Source organism: Bos javanicus, chromosome 29 (assembly GCF_032452875.1).
Source record: "Bos javanicus breed banteng chromosome 29, ARS-OSU_banteng_1.0, whole genome shotgun sequence".
Lineage (NCBI taxonomy): Eukaryota > Metazoa > Chordata > Mammalia > Artiodactyla > Bovidae > Bos > Bos javanicus.
In genome coordinates, this window is record NC_083896.1 from 5,170,320 (window position 1) to 5,191,324 (window position 21,005).

The 21,005-nt window shown below is 41.6% G+C and overlaps 1 protein-coding gene across 4 annotated transcripts in view; it reads right to left on the reverse strand.

Annotated features, from left to right (window-relative positions):
- Positions 1-17,443, reverse strand: part of NAALAD2 (N-acetylated alpha-linked acidic dipeptidase 2) — a 51,225-nt gene extending 33,782 nt beyond the window's left edge. For 3 of the 4 annotated variants that reach the window (XM_061406000.1, XM_061405998.1, XM_061405997.1), the window contains exons 1-6: positions 17,328-17,443; positions 16,156-16,267; positions 7,434-7,620; positions 5,557-5,658; positions 4,457-4,582; positions 644-830 (exon numbers count right to left, since the gene is read on the reverse strand). In XM_061406000.1, coding sequence (XP_061261984.1) covers positions 644-830; positions 4,457-4,582; positions 5,557-5,658; positions 7,434-7,620; positions 16,156-16,267; positions 17,328-17,409 — 796 coding nt within the window. In that variant the 5' untranslated portion in view covers positions 17,410-17,443. The remainder of the gene's footprint in view (positions 1-643; positions 831-4,456; positions 4,583-5,556; positions 5,659-7,433; positions 7,621-16,155; positions 16,268-17,327) is intronic. The other variant, XM_061406001.1, reaches the window with a different exon arrangement.
- Positions 17,444-21,005: the final 3,562 nt, after the last annotated feature.

Here is a 21,005-nt window from a genome sequence, read left to right on the forward strand (position 1 = left end):
TATCCACTCAATGGAATACCATTCAACAACCACGACAAAAAGAACTGAAATATTGACACAGACATCAACATAGCTGAAGCTCAAAATTATTACACTAGACAGAAGGCAAATCAATGGTTCCTAGGGATTGGCAGGGAGGGAGTGGGGTTGAGAGGAAGGCATCACAAAAAGATGAGATGAAACTTTTCAGGGTAATGGACACGTTCATTATCTTGATTGTGGATATGGTTACACAAATGTGAAAACCTTTCACATTTTACATATTAAATAACACAAAAAAAACTCATTGATATTTTCAAAAATAAAAATATGTGATCTGTAGAAATATAAAATCATTACACAGTTCAGAAACCCTAAGTTCTAGTTTGGTAAGAATAGTATTACTCTGGACATGTGTTCTTCAACCTCTACTAAAGGCAGAAGGGAACTGAACTGTCTACTACCCCCTCCACGTCCACACCTCATGGAAACTTAAAGCTGAAATAATAAAAGGGAAATTCTTTTAAATTCCTAGCAGTAGCAATCCAAAATACAATTGTGCACAATTTTAATGGTATTCTATAGATGCTTACTTTTACACCTTCTGTAAGGACAAGTAATATTTTTGCAAAAATGAGTGGGCCATAACAGGCTCATCTATTACCTTTAGCTGGATAGCCTGGAGTGAGGGGGTCACCAGCACCGTCCAGGTTTAACACATTCCCTCTCTGGGCTACAGTTCCAGGAAGGTTCCACCCTTTGGGATATGGCTGCACCCCAGGAGCAGAGTAGTCAGCTGGATCTGAGTACAAGATGATTCCCTTGGCTCCTGCCAACATGGCATTTTTAACCTGCAGGGGCAATAAGCAATCCATAATGTAGAAATGGCAAAAGACTGACTTATCCTTGTAAGATAAAACCAATTTAATAACATAAGGAAACTTACGCACTTTTATTATCACACTGGTAACAATCAGTTCTTTTAGGCTTCAATACGATTTCTGCCCAGGTAGACTTAACAACTCACATTTATTCAACATAACTCCAAACAAGTTATTACCTTTTCTGTGAAGCATTCCTAGTATACCTAAAACTGCAAAATTAATGTCTCTCTTTTCTACACATCTTCCATGTTTTATATATGACTATATTACAAGATGGATCAAAGCATTGTAAAATAACTGTTAAACATCTTTCTTCTCTACTACTATTTTTTGAGAACAAGGACCTTGTCTAACTCACTTTAACTATCTATCCCGCAGTGTTTGGGGCTTCCCAGGTGGCTCAATGATAAAGAATCTGCCTGCAATGGAGGCAACACAGATGTGGGTTCTATTTCTGGGTTGGGAAGATCCCCTGGAGGAGAGCATGGCAACCCACTCCAGTATTCTTACCTGGAAACTCCCATGGACAGAGAAGCTTGCTGGGCTACAGTCCATTGGATCACAAAGAGTTGGACATGACCAAGGCGAATGAGCATGCATACTCTCCAACATTTAGAAAAACAGACTTCAGTTCAGTTCAGTCGCTCAGTCGTGTCTGACTCTTTGCGACCCCATAAACTGCAGCACGCCAGGCCTCCCTGTCCATCACCAACTCCCGGAGTCCGCCCAAACCCATGTCCATCGAGTTGGTGATGCCACCCAACCATCTCATCCTCTGTTGTCCCCTTCTTCTCCTGCCCTCAATCTTTCCCAGCATCAGGGTCTTTTCAAATGAGTCAGCTCTTCACATCAGGTGGCCAAAGTATTGGAGTTTCAGCTTCAACATCAGTTCTACCAATGAACACCCAGGATTGATCTCCTTTAAGATGGACTGGTTGGATCTCCTTGCAGTCCAAGGGACTCTCAAGAGCCTTATTCAACACCACAGTTCAAAAGCATCAATTCTTCTGTGCTCAGCTTTCTTTATAGTCCAACTCTCACATCCATACATGACCACTGGAAAAACCACAGCCTTGACTAGACGGACCTTGGTTGGAAAAGTAATGTCTCTGCTTTTCAATATGCTATCTAGCTTGGTCATAACTTTCCTTCCAAGGAGTAAGCGTCTTTTAATTTCATGGCTGCAATCACCATCTGCAGTGATTTTGGAGCCCAGAAAAATAAAGTCAGCCACTGTTTCCCCATCTATTTGCCATGAAGTGATGGGACTGGATGCCATGATCTTCGTTTTCTGAATGTTGAGCTTTAAGCCAACTTTTTCACTCTCCTCTTTCATTTTCCTCAAGAGGCTCTTTAGTTCTTCTTCACTTTCTGCCATAAAGGTGGTGTCATCTGCATATCTGAGGTTATTGATATTTCTCCCGGCAATCTTGACTCCATCTTGTGCTTCCTCCAGACCACACACTTAAGATGATGTAAATGTCTGTGGAGCTAAGAAAGCTAATTTAAAATTTTACACAGGTGAAGTCCCTGGTGGTCCAATGGTTAACACTCCATCATCTCACTGCAGAGAGCCAGGGCAGGAGAGAAGAGAAAGAAAAGAAGAAAAGCTACCCAGAACTTAGTGTCTGAAACATCGCCCAGTGTTTTTTTAAATATTTTTCTAACAATTCAAACTGACCACAAATAGGAAAATGTATCCTGTAAGATACTGAATTCTTGATTACCAGAAGTAGTATAATGAAAGATAGATAACCATCAATCAGCTAAAACACTTCCCAGTATTCAGACAAAGATTAGAAAAAGTAAAATCTGATACAACTTTTTTGAAGTACAAATCTATGATGCCCATCAAACTTTTGAAATAATGTACAACTGATCCTTGAACAATGCAGGGTTAATCCAAGAATAACTTAGGCTTGGCCCTCTGTATTCTCCGTTTGTCTGCATCTGTGGTTTCAACCAACCTCTGACCTTGTAGAAACTGAATATGTGCATAGTTCCCCATTCCTGTTCAACTCTTTGCAACCCTATGGACCGCAGCCTGCCAAGCTCCTTTGTCCATGGGACTTTTTAGGCAAGAATACTGGAGTTGGTTGCCCTTTTCTACTCCAGGAGATTTTGACCCAGAGACTGAACCCATACCTCCTGTGTGTCTCCTGCATTAGCAGGCCGCTGTGCCACCTGGGAAGCCCATGTAGTAACTGTATAATACTATTATTAACCATTGAAAATACCCCTGAACAAGTGGACTCACACAGTTCAAATCTATGTTGCCATAGATTTGATTCAACTGTACACTATGATTTAGCCATTCAGCTTCTAGGAGTGAATCTATATTACCAAAATCCTCATACAAATGTTCAAGTACATATGGACAATGATGCTCACAATATAAATATTTGTAACAGTAACAAATTTAAGACAAGTGGAATAGTTAAATAAATTGCTTAATAATTCTGTAAAATATTACATAGCCATCTACAATGATGAGGGAGGAACTTCCCTAATGGTCCAGTGGCCAAGACTTGGAGCTCCCAATGCAGGGAGCCCAGGCGTGATCCCTGGTCAGGGAACTAGATCCCACATGCTGGTTATGAGCTCAAGCACCATGACTAGAGATCCTGTGTGCTGCAACTAAAACTCAGTACAGCCAAACAAAGAGTTTTACAAAATGAAGTTTTACTTAATAAGCAGTTACAAGAAATTACTCAGTACTTGTAACTATCCTAAATGCTTTCAAATGTAAGGTTGATAAATCCTACTGTGGATTCTAGGAGATTAATGTTATTATTAGCATTTCTATTTCACGTAAGAAGAGATACTGGCACAGAGAGGTTAAGTAACTTGCTCACAGGAAAAGATCTAGAGCATAGGGAACCCGCACCAGACAAGAAGCCAGGTTACACAGATCTAGCACCCTATACTCTTAACCATCTTATTATATAACTCTCAATGTGCTGACCTCTGAGTTATTATTGAGTGAAAAAATAAATTTATACAATATGTAGTATCTGATGCCCTCTTTGTTAAGAAAAAAGAAGAAATTACGTAAAATGAGTATATGAAGACATTCATATTTCACAAAATTAGGCCTGAAAAGACCTATTAAGAATTGATTACATCTGGGCAATGAATGAATTGAGTAATATATGAATTTTCATTTTTTAGTTTATATAAAATTTCATCATTTTAATAAAAAAACAACATAGCTTTGGTAGTAAAACTAAGAAGAATAATTTCCCTTTCCAGATAGACGAGGTAGCAAAAACAACAATGACAAAAGACAAGCAAACACATAAAACCCCAGGATTTTTCTGTGCAACCATGAAAATAACAAATTTATAAATATATATATATGGCAATTTTGGAGAAGGAAATGGCAACCCGCTCCAGTATTCCTGCCTGGAGAATCCCATGGACAGAGGAGCCTGGAAGGCTGCAGTCCATAGGGGTTACACAGAGTCGGACACTGCTCAGTGACTAAACCAACCAATGGCAATTTTTGGAAACCATAATGCAAATGATGTAAATCATTTATATTTACTGGTTATATATTATTTTTCCCTTTAGAAAAGCAAATAACAAAGTACTTTGTTTCCTCTGAAGATTCTCCCGTATCTGGCAATAACAATCTTTCCAGTGCAGTTGATGTTCATCTCTCTTTCTAGTCTGAAAAAGTCTTCAGTACGAGCGTAGTTCACATATATAAGCTCCCCCTGTTGGAAATAAAAATAAAAACAAACAACAACAGCAAAAATACAAAACACTGCTAAAGAGAAAACCAAAATAGAAGTTTGCTCCATAATGCTGCTGCTGCTGCTGCTGCTGCTGCTAAGTCGCTTCAGTCGTGTCCGACTCTGTGCGACCCCATAGACGGCAGCCCACCAGGCTTCCCCATCCCTGGGATTCTCCAGGCAAGAACACTGGAGTGGGCTGCCATTTCCTTCTCCAATGCATGAAAGTGAAAAGTGAAAGTCAAGTTGCTCAGTCATGTCCGACTCTAGCGACCCCATGGACTGCAGCCCACCAGGCTCCTCCATCCATGGGATTTTCCAGGCAAAAGTACTGGAGTGGGGTGCCATTGCCTTCTCCTTGCTCCATAATACTGCATCATAATAAAAAGTTATCTTTCTTGTCTTGGGCTTAATAAACACACCCATGCTAATTCTGGAGAAGTCTTTTAAAATATTTCAGTATCCTGAAAGTTAAAAAAAAAAGAGAGATAATATGTAAAATATTTAAACAGTGTTTAAATGTTTGAAGAAATTACTAGTGTACACTGAGTATGGGGAATACTATAAATAAAAGTAGCTACATTATTTCCAACCATGGTATTTATGGGTGGAGTTATTATTAGAATTTCTGTGGTATGATTTATCAATTCAGATCTACAAATCTATAACAAAGTCAGACAATGGACAAAGGAAAAAAGTTTGAAAACTATCTACTGCCCTTACTGAATTAAGACATGTGCAGCAGTTTCTGAGTTATTTCAAAGAATGGCATGTGCTTATCAGGGTCTGGTTCTCAAGTATTTCTTTTCTAAAAATTGTTTTTAGGGAGGTTATGTAGAGGATGGAGTCTTAAAGTATGAATTAACATGTATGATCCACCTAGTTTTCTTGGTTTTATTCCTTTACATAGATATTTTTAAATAAAGGCTTAAAGAACTGAATGTCTTTTATTTTACCTCTGGCACGCCCGCAGGTGAAAAGGCATTATAGGGTGGTACAATATTCTTAACATTCTCATATCCAACTGGTGGTGGCTCAATGTATGATGTATTGAAAATCTAGCAAGAATTGAAACACATAAAGTTAGAAACATTTCAGATTGCTATTAAAGAATAATACATTTTGTGGGCAAAAGGCCTAAATGGATATTTCTTTAAAGAAGACATACAGATGGTGAACAGGCACATGAAAAGATGCTCAACATCGCTAAGCATCAGAGAAATGTAAAACAAATGCCAGAAAAGGCGTAGAGAAAAAGGAACCCTCCTGTGCCATTAGTGGGAGTGTAAATTGGTACAGCCACTATCCTAACAGTGTGCTGCTACTGCTGCTGCTACGTCACTTCAGTCGTGTCCGACTCTGCGACCTCGTAGACGGAAGCCCACCAGGCTCCCCGTCCCTGGGATTCTCCAGGCAAGAACACTGGAGTGGGTTGCCATTTCCTTCTCCAATGCATGAAAGTGAAAAGTGAAAGGGAAGTCGCTCAGTCGTGTCCGACTCTTAGCAACCCCATGGACTACAGCCCACCAGGCTCCTCCATCCAGGGGATTTTCCAGGCAAGCATACTGGAGTGGAGTGCCATTGCCTTCTCCGACCTAACAGTATGGAGGCGCCTTAAAAAACTAAAAATAGAGCTACTGTATGATCTAGCAATTCTACTTGTGGGCATATATACAGAAATGACAAAAGCTCTGATTTGAAAAGGTACATGCACCCAAATATTTGAAACAGCACTATTTGCAATAGCTAAGACATGGAAACAAGCCACGTGCCCATTAACAGACAACTGGTTTAATAAGATTTGGTTTACATATACAATGCAATGTTACTCAGCCATAAAAGCATATTAAATATTGCCATTTGCAAGCAAGAGGGGTAGACCTAGAGAATATCATACTAAGTGAAGTAAGTCAGAGACACAAATACATCACTTTTATTTGGAATCTAAAAAATAACATGGATCCATCTATATACAAAAGAGAAAGGTTTACAGACATAGAAAATAGCTTATCATTACTAAAGAAGAAAGGGATGTGCTGTGCTCAGTCGTGTCCAACTATTTGTGACCCCATGGACTGTAACCCGCCAAGCTCCTCTGTCCATGGGATTCTTCAGATAAGAACACTGGAGTGGGTTGCCACGCCCTCCTCCAGGGAATCTTCCTAACCCAGGGATCGAACCCAGGTCTCCCGTGTTGCAAGCAGATTCTTTACCATCTGAGCCACCAGGGAAGTAATGGGGGAAGGAATAAAATAGGAGTATAGGATTAACAATTCCCAGGTGGCTCAAGTGGTAAAGAATCTACCTGACAACGCAAGAGACTTAGGCAGGAGACACAGGTTCGATCCCTGGGTTGGGAGGATCCCCTTAAGAATGAAATGGAGACCTCCTCCAGTATTCTGGGGCTTCCCAAGTGGTGGTAGTGGTGAAGAACCTCCTGCCAAGGCAGGAGACATAAGAGACTTGGGTTCAATCCCTGGGTCGGGAAGATCCCCTGAAGGAGGAAATGGCAACCCACTCCAGTGTTCTTGCCTGGAGAATCCCATGGCCAGAGTATCCTCCCAGGGTATGATCCATGGGGTCAAAAAGAGTCAGACACAGCTGAACCAACTTAGCATGCACTATAGGATTAACAGATACACTAACAGATACATTAACAGATATTAACAGATACATTAAGTAGGGAAGTAACGAAGTTTTACTATGTAACACAGGGAACAATATTCAATAACTTATAATAATCTATAATGGGAAATAATCTGAAAAAAATTTACATAAAACAGAATCACTTTGCTGTACACCTGAAACTAATACAATATTGTAAATCAGTCACCTCAATTCCATGTTCATCCGTGACTGATATGTAGTTGGCATTTGTCTCATTAGGGTAAGACAGGAGAACATCATAGTGCACCAACTCAGCTGAATCCAGTCCAAACTTCTTCCACTGGTTTTGGATTTTCTTGGCAAGCAATAAATTTTGTTCCGTTCCTGCCAGATGAGGTAGCTTTGTAAACGAACTGAAATGAAAATAAAATTAAAGTGGGATTCAAAGACTATATTCAGAAAATGTTCTAAGAACTCTTCTAGATGCATAACTCATATTTTAGATGTTAAGTATCATTTCTATAACCAAGATATAAAAAACACAGCTAGGGATTTCTAGATATGCCAGTTTTTAAATATTTGTGTGTAACTGCAGTTTTCACATGTGCTTGTAGGGAATATGCTATGCACAGGCCTGTACTATAATTAACAGGTGTTCTTTGAAAAATAAGAATGACTTTCTTATTTTCTTATATCTTATATATATTCTTATATATATATATATATATATATAATATATATATTTTCTTATATCTTATATATATTCTTATATCACCCCCAGGTGAAGGGCTGGGAGCAGTAAAATGTACAACATGGAAAGATATCTTGAAAACAAGATGCTGAAGTACTGATGTGACTGATGGAAAACCAGTCACCAGAGCCTTGAGGGGGTTGCTGAGAAAGGGAGTCACTAGCCGAAGGGCTAAACAGAAGCATGAAAGGCCTGAAGGTTTGACATCTGAGACTAAAGAACAGATATCTCTAGAGCACAAGCAAGGAAGGAGAAGTTAACAATAAAAGGCCTGCAAGGGTTAGGATCTGGGCTTTTGCCTGCGAATGGCATCAGCCTCCTGATCCCCACTTCATTTCTGAGTCTTCTTTTTCCTTATTCTTCTGTGGCTCTGCTCCCTCGGGTCAGTTTGTTGTTGAGCTGGTCCGGACAGTGCTTCCTCAGAAAAGAACACATCTGGTGCTGAACACAGTCAGCAGGGATTCGGGGATGAGCAAACATGAGGGAAGGATGGCACATCCCTACGCCACCGGTGCTAACTTCTTGCTGCTTATCAGGAAGTAAAGATATTCTCAAACTAAGATCATCATGTTTGCCAGACACCAGCCGGGCAGCTGTGCTAGCCTGCACTTTTGGCACTGTTTTCACCCTACTGTATACAGTTGTTTATTTATCCCATTGAAGTTCAAGTTCATGCATCTTTATGTTTATATTTCCAAATGCTCAGTACTTGCCTGTTATCCAGGAATTACATAATTCAGATTTGCTGAACTGAGTTTGGGCAATGATCTCTTGGTTCTGAGTCTAAATGATTTGCAACAGTTAAGTAACTTCAGAAACATAGTTTCAAATGAAATTCACTTTGCTTGAGGTAAATATTTTAAAAGTTTCCCAAACCCCCTCCCTCCGTAAGTAGCCCAATTATACTTCTATACACTGGTGTTTTAGTCAATCATAGAACAACCAAAAAAGACAGAGAGTAAAGCAAAATCAGTACTTACTGAAAACTTACTATATGCCAGTAACCCGATGAGGTATTTCACATGGGCTTTCTGATTTAATCCTAACCACCCTTTTTCCATTATCTGCATTTTGCAAATACATTAACAGAGAGCAGTTAAATAAGTTGCTTATAATTTAGTAGGGCTTCACTCATAGCTCAGTTGGTAAAGAATCTGCCTGCAATGCAGGAGACCTGGGTTTGATTCCTGGGTCCAGAAGATCCATTGTGGAATTAAATCATTCATCTGATCATACTAATCAACTGCTTAAAATCCTTCTATGGCTCCTTATATTCTGCATGATAAAGTTCACATTGGACATAGCATTTGGACCCTTTTTTTAATCTGATCCACTTTCCAGGTTCATTTCTTACCACTCACCTTATAAACTTCTTCACTCTTATCATTTAATATGCTAATTGGTCTCCTAAAATCACCACCCTTTTTAGCCTCTGCACAAGATCTTCTCTTAGACAAAAGTATCATCCTACTTACGTAAATATCCCTGTACACCACTCCTAGTTATTTACATTCCCCAGCTGTAAGCTATTAACTATTCATTACGATACTTCAATCATTTTCTTTTCTGTGAAGCTTTCCACATCTATTATCATTAAATCAAAGCTGCAAGTTACTGACATTTAATACCATACAATATTTGGGGGCGGAGGGAAGTATCAGGACTTCCCTTTTAGTCCAGTGATTAATAATCCACCTTCCCACACGTGCATTTTGACTTAAAGCATTCCTGATAGGAAGCCTCAAAGGGCCAAGCCAGATGCTGACAATCCAAAACAAAGGTCTTAAATAGAGAGACCCATGAAGGGAAAGCCAAGAAAACTAAAAAGAATCCACTTTGCAATGCAGTAATGCCGGTTTGATTCCTGGTCAGGGAACTAAGATCCCACATGCCACGGGGCAACTAAGCCCACACACCCCAACTAGAGAAGCCCCCATGCCACAAAAAGAGCCTGTGGGCTGCAACTGAGACCCGATGCAATCAAACAAAATAAACTAACTTTTTTAAAGAAGTATTAATGTGTTTGTAGACAGAAGTTTTTGCGTGCACAAGAAAACCACCAGGGCTTGGGGATATTTAAAATTTTACTTCACATAATTCATTATTGTTTTATTTCCTTTAGTGAGTAAATAATATTCTTATAATGGGGGGGAGGGTAAGGTAAGTATATTCCCTTCATTTAAGGTGAAGGATTAATCATTAAGGTTTGCCTCCCACCTTTTCATCAACCCACCAAAATGAAAGAAGTGCAAAAAAAAAAAAAAAAAAGCATCAGGGAACAACTTTACTGAATTTCTCCTTATGGTCCCAAGATAGGCATTGCAGCTCCACACATCACATATTCAGGCTACAATGTTCAGGAGAAGTTATTTCCTCTTTTGTGTTTCTTTTAACAGGGGAAAACTTTGTAGTGGATCTCAACTAAATTTTTCTCCTGTTTTATCAGTCATAATACGGTCATATGCACGTGTGTGTGTGCTTGCTCCGTTGTGTCCAACTCTTTGCAAGCCGGTGGACTGCAGCCCACCAGGTTCCTCTGACCATGGAATTTTCCAGGCAAGAATACTGGAATGGGTTGCTATTTCGTCCTCCAGAGGATCTTCCTGACCCAGAGAATGAACCCGCTTCCCTTATGTCTCCTGCATTGGCAGGTGGATCTACTGAGTAAACTGTAGTGCATCCCTAAGGCTTTCCTGTTTGCTCAGATAGTAAAGAATCCACCTGCAAAGCAGGAGACCTGGGTTTGATCCCTGGATTGGGAAGCTCGCCAGGGGAAGGAATTGGCAACCCACTCCAGTATTCTTGCTTGGAGGATTTCATAGACAAAGGAGCCTAGCAGGGACTGGACCACAGTCCACAAGGTCACAAAGAGCTGGACACGACTGAGCGACTAACACACAGTACATCCCTACAATGAATGAAGAGATTAAATTACTCTTTCTAATTGGTTCACAAATTCAATGCAATTTTAATCAAAGTTCCAGCAGGTATTTTTTTCTTTGGTAGGAATTGAGAAGTTGATTTTAAAATTTATTTGATGCCAGTCCAGGTTCAATGCACAATACTGGATGCTTGGGGCTAGTGCACTGGGACGACCCAGAGGGATGGTATGGGGAGGGAGGAGGGAGGAGGGTTCAGGATGGGGAGCACATGTATACCTGTGATGGATTCATTTTGATATTTGGCAAAACTAATACAATTATGTAAAGTTTAAAAATAAAATTAAAAAAAAATTTATTTGAAAATGCAAATAAAATAGTCAAAGCAATTTTTAAAAAGCAAAATATGTAGGATTAACTCTATCTCATTTTACTCAACTTACTATTAAGCTATACCAAACAAGACAACATGGTACTGAGATTAATAGATCAACAGAAGAAAATATTTTGCTGACAAAGGTCCATGTAGCCCAAGCTGTGGTTTTTGCAGTCATGTACCAACATGAGAGTTGGACCATAAAGAAGGCTGACAATGAAGAATTGATGCTTTCAGACTGTGGTGCTGGAGAAGACTCTTGAGAGCCCCTTGGACAGCAAGACTAAAAGGAAATCTTAAAGGAAATCAACCCTGAATATCCACTGGAAGGACTGATGCTGAAGCTGAAGCTACAATATTTTGGCCACCTAATGCAAAGAGCCGACTCATTGGAAAAGACCGTGATGCTGGAAAAGATTGAAGGCAGGAGGAGAAGTGGGTGACAGAGGATAAAATGGTTGGATGGCATAATCGACTCAATGGACACAAGTCTGAGCAAACTCCAGGAGATAGTGAAGGACAGGGAAGCATGGTGTGCTGTAGTACGTGGGTTGGAAAGAGTCAGACATGACTGAGTGACACAATGACAGAAGAAAATATAATATCCAAAAACAAGCCATTATGGTCAAGTGATTTTAGTCAAATCTATCAAAGCTATTCAAAAGGGAAAGGAAAGTTTTTTAAAAAATCTTGTAAGAATAATTACATATTTGTATTTAGAAAATCATCAACTCATATCAAACTAAACATAAAAATTACCTTGAAGTGGACCACTGACCTAAATACACAAGCTACAATCATAAAACTTCAAAAATAATCTTCACAACTTCTCATAGGCTAAATTAGATAGAACACAAAAGTATGAAACAAAAGACAAAAACTGGACTTTATCAAAATTTTAAATTCCTGCCCTATATAAAGCCCATTTCTGCTTTATTGACTATGCCAAAGCCTTTAACTGTGTGGATCACAAAAAACTGTGGAAAATTCTGAAAGAGATGAGAATACCAGACAACTTCACCTGCATCTTGAGAAACCTATATGCAAGTCAGGAAGCAACAGTTAGAACTGGACATGAAACAACAGACTTGTTCCAAATAGGAAAAGGAGTAAGTCAAGGCTGTATATTGTCACCCTGCTTATTTAACGTATATGCAGAGTACATCATGAGAAACGCTGGACTGGAAGAAGCACAAGCTGGAATCAAGATTGCCTGGAGAAATATCAATCACCTCAGATATGCAGATGACACCACCCTTGTGGCAGAAAGTGAAGAGGAACTAAAAAGCCTCTTGTTGCAAGTGAAAAAGGAGAGTAAAAAAATTGGCTTAAAGCTCAACATTCAGAAAACGAAGATCATGGCATCCGGTCCCCTCACTTCATGGCAAATAGATGGGGAAACAGTGGAAACAGTGGCTGACTTTATTTTTTTGGGCTCCAAAATCACTGAAGATGGTGATTGCAGCTATGAAATTAAAAGACGCTTACTCCTTGGAAGAAAAGTTATGACCAACCTAGATAGTATATTCAAAAGCAGAGACATTACTTTGCCAACAAAGGTCCGTCTAGTCAAGGCTATGATTTTTCCAGTAGTCATGTATGGATGTGAGAGTTGGACTGTGAAGGAAGCTGAGCACCGAAGAATTGATGCTTTTGAACTGTGGTGTTGGAGAAGACTCTTGAGAGTCCCTTGGACTGCAAGGAGATCCAACCAGTCCATTCTAAAGGAGATCAGTCCTGTGTGTTCATTGGAAGGACTGATGTTGAAGCTGAAACTCCAATACTTTGGCCACCTGATTTGAAAAGTTGACTCATTGGAAAAGACTCTGATGCTGGGAGGGATTGGGGGCAGGAGGAGAAGGGGACGACGGAGGATGAGATGGCTGGATGGTATCACTGACTCGATGGACATGAGTTTGAGTAGACTCCAGGAGTTGTTGATGGACAGGGAGGCCTGGCGTGCAGCAGTCCATAGGGTCACAGTGTTGGACACAAGTGAGCGACTGAACTGAATTGATCCATCCATACAACAGAATGCTGCTGCTGCTAAGTCGCTTCAGTCATGTCCGACTCTGTGAGACCCCATAGACGGCAGCCCACCAGGCTCCCCCGTCCCTGGGATTCTCCAGGCAAGAACACTGGAGTGGGTTGCCATTGCCTTCTCCAGTGCATGAAAGGGAAGAGCGAGAGTGAAGTTGCTCAGTCACGTCCGACTCTTCGAGACCCCATGGACTGCAGCCTATCAGGCTCCTCTGCCCCTGGGATTTTCCAGGCAAGTGTACTGGAGTGGGGTGCCATTGCCTTCTCTGATACAACAGAATAATACTCAACAATAAAAAGCAATGTACTCCACAGATACAATCAACAACCTGGCTGAATTCCAAAATCATTCATAATGCTGAGTGAAAGACATAAAAGAGCACATATTGTATGATTCTATTTAAATAAAATATTAGACAATAAAAAGGAATCCATAGAGAGTGAAGGAGGAATAAACTGCAAAGCCATGATATAATTTTTCTGTCTTTTGATTGAGGAGGAGGTTGGCTGAGTATTATTCATATGTCAACAATCTCAAATTATAAGCTTTATATGGATGCCGTATATTCTATGGAAATTCAGCTCAGTTCAGTTCAGTCGCTCAGTTGTGTCCAACTCTTTGAGACCCCATGGACAACAGCATGCCAGGCCTCCCTGTCCATCACCAACTCCTGGAGTTTACCTAAACTCATGTCCATTGAGTTGGTGATATCATCCAACCATCTCATCCTCTGTCATCCCCTTCTTCTCCTGCTCTCACCCTTTCCCAGCATAAGAGTCTTTTCAAATGAGTCAGCTCTTTGCATCAGGTAGCCAAAGTATTGGAGTTTCAGCTTCAGCATCAGCCCTTCCAATGAATATTCCGGACTGATTTCCTTTAGAATGGACTGGTTGGCTCTCCTTGCAGTCCAAGGGACTCTCAAGAGTCTTCTCCAACACCACAGTTCATAAGTATCAATTCTTCAGCACTCAGCTTTCTTTATAGTCCAACTCTCATATCCATACATGACTACTGGAAAAACCATAGCCTTGACTAGATGGATCTTTGTTGGCAAAGTAATGTCTCTGCTTTTTAATATGCTGTCTAGGTTGGTCATAACTTTCCTTTCAAGGAGTAAGCATCTTTTAGTTTCATGGCTGCAGTCACCACCTGCAATGATTTTGGAGCCCCCAAAATAAAGTCAGCCACTGTTTCCACTGTTTCCCCATCTACTTGCCATGAAGTGAGGGGACTGGATGCCATGATCTTAGTTTTTTGAATGTTCAGTTTTAAGCCAACTTTTTCACTCTCTTCTTTCACTTTCATCAAGAGGCTCTTCAGTTCTTCTTCACTTTCTGCCATAAGGGTGGTGTCATCTGCATATCTGAGATGATTGATATTTCTCCTGGCAATCTTGATTCCAGCTTGTGCTTCATCCAGTCCAGCGTTTCTCATGATGTACTCTGCATATAAGTTAAATAAGCAGGGTGATAATATACAGCCTTGACGTACTCCTTTTCCTATTAGGAATCAGTCTATTGTTCCATGTCCAGTTCTAACTGTTACTTCCTGACCTGCATACAGATTTCTCAAGAGGCAGGTCAGGTGGTCTGATATTCCCATCTCTTTCAGAATTCTCCACAGTTTATTGTGATCCACACAGTCAAAGGCTTTGGCATAGTCAATAAAGCAGAAATAGATGTTATTCTGGAACTCTCTTGCTTTTTCCATGATCCAGCAGATGTTGGCAATTTGATCTCTGGTTCCTCTACCTTTTCTAAAGTTAGCTTGAACATCTGGAAGTTCACAGTTCACATATTACTGAAGCCTGGCTTGGAGAATTTTGAGCATTACTTTACTAGCGTGTGAGATGAGTACAATTGTGCGGTAGTTTGAGCATTCTTTGGCATTGCCTTTCCTTGGGATTGGAATGAAAACTGATCTTTTCCAGTCCTGTGGCCACTGCTGAGTCTTCTAAATTTGCTGGCATATTGCGTACAGCACTTTCACAGCATCATCTTTTAGTATCTGAAATAGCTCAACTGAAATTCCATCACCTCCACTAGCTTTGTAGTGATGCTTCCTAACGCCCACTTGACTTCATATTCCAGGATGTCTGGCTCCAGATGAGTGATCACACCATCGTGATTATCTGGGTCGTGAAGATATTTTTTGTATAGTTCTTCTGTGTATTCTTGCCATCTCTTCTTAATATCTTCTGCTTCTGTCAGGTCCATACCATTTCTGTCCTTTATCGAGCCCATCTTTGCTTGAAATGTTCCCTTGGTGTCTCTAATTTTCTTATACCTCAATAAAACTGTTTTTTTTTTTTTTTCTTTAGTGAAATAAATGTCACAATAGCTGTCTTCAAGAACTTCATAATCACTCCCCTGAATGTCATTCTTTCTCTTGCTAAGACACTGGGGGTTTTGCACTGATCCTTCTGCTTTCTTTCTGTGCTCTTTATGTTCCTTAAGTTTGTAGATGGGACAAAGGTTTAATCTTTGGTGAACGGAATCTGAAACTTTAATCTCTTTCTCTCTAAATCAAAGTTTACCACCATCTGAGTCTTCCTGATAGAATGTGACATTTAAATAAATTCCCTGATTAGACCCAGGCCTGGGGAACAGAGAGTAACGTTCAGCTGCCCTTCAAAGTGCATGAAGTTGGAACATCTCTTAATAAAGAAACCAAAGACTTTTTTTGCACATGAAGTCAGGGAAGAAAGACTTCGGCATCATTCAAATAGATTTTACTCTAAGAGTGGTATAAAGGGACATTTAAACTACCAGGAATTAATATGATATTATATCATTTCACACAAAGGTTACCCACATCAATATAATCAGTTTTCAAACAGTTTTCACTCTGCATTGTGTCAAAATTCTTATTTTTAAGATCACTTATTCAAAACAAACTTACCGAAGAAATGATTTTATATTATCAGCTTTCATCTCAGATATCAGTTTCCACCTTAAATTCTGGTGACTGTCTGCTGAAGTGGCCGTATCTTTGAGGGGCTTACTAAGCCAACCTGTGGGGGGTGGGGGTGGGGACATATGCATATTACATACACAATAAGTGCTTTTGACTTTTATAAAAACTAAAAGTCCCCCCACCCCAAAAGTCAAAAAACAGCAACAACACAAAGAGCCCTCAGCAGAGAAACAGATCACCGGCGGCGGTGCAAAGAATTCAAACTAAATGCAGAAAACCTTCAAATTCCGCTGTGTAATTCTGAGTTGGTTAAAGGAGTTTTAGATAAGAGAGAATCTTGTCATTTTCCTCGTGTTATGTATTAGAGCACGCCTCTATCTTTCTTGTTCTCCCAAGGAGGTCTGCTTCACAGCGCAGCGGCTGACACACGGGGAGGATTCCCCAGAGATTTTTGCAATAAATGATCACAGAAGGGCAGTTACAAGTTTCGACTCTTGGAAACGAAACAATCTCTTTGACCCCTGCGAATAATGGCAACTCTAAATTTTCTTTACAACGGCTCTTAACAGTAACCTGAGTAAGCGAAAGGCTCTCAGTCGTGTCCGACTCTTTGAGACCCCATAGACTGTCCAGTCCATGGAGTTCTCCAGGCCAGTAACCTGGAGTGGGTAGCCGTTCCCTGCTAAAGGGGATCTTCCCAACCCAGGGATCGAACCCAGGTCTCCCACATGCAGGTGGATTCCTTACCGTCTGAGCCACCAGGGAAGCCCAAGAATCCTGGAGTGGGTAGCCTATCCCTTCTCCAGCAGATCTTCCCAACCCAGGGATGGAACCGGTCTCCTGCATTGCAGGCGGATTCCTTACCAGCTGAGCCACCAGGGAAGCCCAAGATTACTGGAGTGGGTAGCTTATCCCTTCTCCAGAGGATCTTCCCGACCCAGGAATCAAATGGGATCTCCTGAATTGCAGGCGGATTCTTTATCCGCTGAGCCACCAGGGAAGCCCCGAGCTCGGCATGCCGGAATGCATCGCGTTCGGCTTCCAGTCGGGCTGGGACGCGGCGCCGCGGCCGTTCCCGCAGGCTGTCGTTCTTCTCTCCACGCAGGCCGCAGAGTGGAGGGGCGCCTGGAGCCCGGGGCAGCGGTCAGCACACTTACCCACCGTAAATCCAGCCAGGAAGGACGCCAGCGCTGCGGCCAGGAATATCCACAGGTACGGTCGGCGCCCGCTGGTGGCCATGGCTTCCTCGGACTGCAGCGGGAGGGGCCGGACGCCGGGGCGCGCCGCGGGAGCGCGGGCGAGCCGGCGGCGCGCGGCCGGGCGCGCGCGGGCCCCCGAGGCGGCCGCCCAGCGCGGTCCCCTGGGCGGGTCCTCAGGGCCCCGCCAGCCTCTGCGCGGCTCCGAAGGCGGAGGGACGCCGGCCCCGAGCTGCCGGTCCCTGCGGTCGCCCGGAGGCCTCGACGAGGCAGAGACGACCCTGCCGGGGGAGGAGACATGCTTCTTGGTGGCAGGCTCCGTCCACCTTGTCCACCCCGGGCAAAGTCTGCGTTCGCGGGCAGGCCCCTGAAAAATGCCCCTAATAAACTCTACTTACCAACATCTTTCCAGGAACTGCCAAATTTCCGCAGTCAATAATATTTAACCACAGCTCTGTCTTCCCTGTTGATTACCCCCTGCCGAAATCTAATTTCTAACTGCTCACGCTTGGGAAGCATCTCTGGTTCTGCCTGCTCCGTGATAACGCAACAATTTCTTTTTTTTTTTTAATGTTTATATTTTATATTTATTCATTCGAATATTGTATATAGGCACCACTGTACTAACATGAGTGATCACACCATCGTGATTGTCTGGGTCGTGAAGATCTTTTTTGTACAGTTCTTCTGTGTATTCTTGCCATCTCTTCTTAATATCTTCTGCTTCTGTTAGGTCCATACCATTTCTGTCCTTTATCAAGCTCATCTTTGCATGAAATGTCCCCTTGGTATCTCTAATTTTCTTGAAGAGATCTCTAGTCTTTCCCATTCTGTTGTTTTCCTCTATTTCTTTGCATTGATTGCTGAAGAAGGCTTTCTTATCTCTTCTTGCTATTCTTTGGAACTCTGCAGTCAGATGCTTATATCTTTCCTTTTCTCCCTTGCTTTTCACTTCTCTTCTTTTCACAGCTATTTGTAAGGCCTCCCCAGGCAGCCATTTTGCTTTTTTGCATTTCTTTTCCATGGGGATGGTCTTGATCCCTGTCTCCTGAATAATGTCACGAACCTCATTCCATAGTTCATCAGGCACTCTATCTATCAGATCTAGGCCCTTAAATCTATTTCTCACTTCCACTGTATAATCATAAGGGATTTGATTTAGATCATACCTGAATGGTCTAGTGGTTTTCCCTACTTTCTTCAATTTCAGTCTGAATTTGGCAATAAGGAGTTCATGATCTGAGCCACAGTCAGCTCCTGGTCTTGTTTTTGTTGACTCTATAGAGCTTCTCCATCTTTGGCTGCAAAGAATATAATTAATCTGATTTCGGTGTTGACCATCTGGTGATGTCCATGGGTAGAGTCTTCTCTTGTGTTGTTGGAAGAGGGTGTTTGCTATGACCAGTGCATTTTCTTGGCAAAACTCTATTAGTCTTTGCCCTGCTTCATTCGGTATTCCAAGGCCAAATTTGCCTGTTACTCCAGGTGTTTCTTGACTTCCTACTTTTGCATTCCAGTCCCCTGTAATGAAAAGGACATCTTTTTTGGGTGTTAGTTCTAAAAGGTCTTGTACGTCTTCATAGAACCATTCAACTTCAGCTTCTTCAGCATTACTGGATGGGGCATAGACTTGGATTACTGTGATATTGAATGGTTTGCTTTGGAAACGAACAGAGATCATTCTGTCGTTTTTGAGATTGCATCCAAGTACTGCATTTTGGACTCTTTTGTTGACCATGATGGCTACTCCATTTCTTCCGAGGGATTCCTGCCCACAGTAGTAGATATAATGGTCATCTGAGTTAAATTCACCCATTCCAGTCCATTTTAGTTCACTGATTCCTAGAATGTTAACATTGACTCGTGCCATCTCTTGTTTGACCACTTCCAATTTGCCTTGATTCATGGACCTGACATTCCAGGTTCCTATGCAATATTGCTCTTTACAGCATCAGACCTTGCTTCTATCACCAGTCACATCCACAGCTGGGTATTGTTTTTGCTTTGGCTCCAGCCCTTCATTCTTTCTGCAGTTATTTCTCCACTAATCTCCAGTAGCATATTGGGCCCCTAATGACCTGGGGAGTTCCTCTTTCAGTATCCTATCATTTTACCTTTTCATACTGTTCATGGGGTTCTCAAGGCAAGAATACTGAAATGGTTTGCCATTCCCTTCTCCAGTGGACCAGATTCTGTCAGATCTCTCCACCATGACTCGCCCGTCTTGGGTTGCCCCACAGGCATGGCTTAGTTTCATTGACTTAGACAAGGCTGTGGTCCTAGTGTGATTAGATTGACTAGTTTTCTGTGAGTATGGTTTGAGTGTGTCTCCCCTCTGATGCCCTCGTGCAACACCTACAATCTTACTTGCAACACCTACCATCTTATGTGCAACACCAATCACATCTTACAAGAATACACAGAAGAACTGTACAAAAAAGATCTTCATGACCCAGACAATCACAATGTTGTGATCACTCATCTAGAGCCAGACATCCTGGAATGTGAAGTCAAGTGGGCCTTAGGAAGCATCACTATGAACAAAGCTAGTGGAGGTGATGGAATTCTAGAGAGCTCTTTCAAATCCTGGAAGATGATGCTGTGAAAGTGCTGCACTCAATATGCCAGCAAATCTGGAAAACTCAGCAGTGGCTACAGGACTGGAAAAGGTCACTTTTCATTCCAATCCCAAAGAAAGGCAATGCCAAAGAATGCTCAAACTACCGCACAATTGCACTCATCTCGCATGCTAGTAAAGTAATGCTCAAAATTCTCCAAGCCAGGCTTCAGCAATATGTGAACCGTGAACTTCCTGATGTTCAAGCTGGTTTTAGAAAAGGCAGAGGAACCAGAGATCAAATTGCCAACATCTGCTGGATCATGGAAAAAGCAAGAGAGTTCCAGAATAACATCTATTTCTGCTTTATTGACTATGCCAAAGCCTTTGACTGTGCGGATCACAATAAACTGTGGAAAATTCTGAAAGAGATGGGAATACCAGACCACCTGATCTGCCTCTTGAGAATTTTGTATGCAGGTCAGGAAGCAACAGTTAGAACTGGACATGGAACAACAGACTGGTTCCAAATAGGAAAAGGAGTACGTCAAGGCTGTATATTATCACCCTGCTTATTTAACTTATATGCAGAATACATCATGAGAAATGCTGGACTGGAAGAAACACAAGCTGGAATCAAGATTGCCAGGAGAAATATCAATCATCTCAGATATGCAGATGACACCACCCTTACGGCAGAAAGTGAAGAAGAACTAAAGAACTTCTTGATGAAAGCGAAAGAGGAGAGTGAAAAAGTTGGCTGAAAGCTCAACATTCAGAAAACGAAGATCATGGCATCCGGTCCCCTCACTTCATGGCAAATAGATGGGGAAACAGTGGAAACAGTGTCAGACTTTATTTTTCTGGGCTGCAAAATCACTGCAGATGGTGACTGCAGCCATGAAATTAAAAGACGCTTACTCCTTGGAAAGAAAGTTATGTCCAACCTAGATAGCATATTCAAAAGCAGAGACATCACTTTGCCAACAAAGATCCATCTAGTCAAGGCTATGGTTTTTCCTGTGGTCATGTATGGATGTGAGAGTTGGACTGTGGAGAAGGCTGAGCGCCGAAGAATTGAT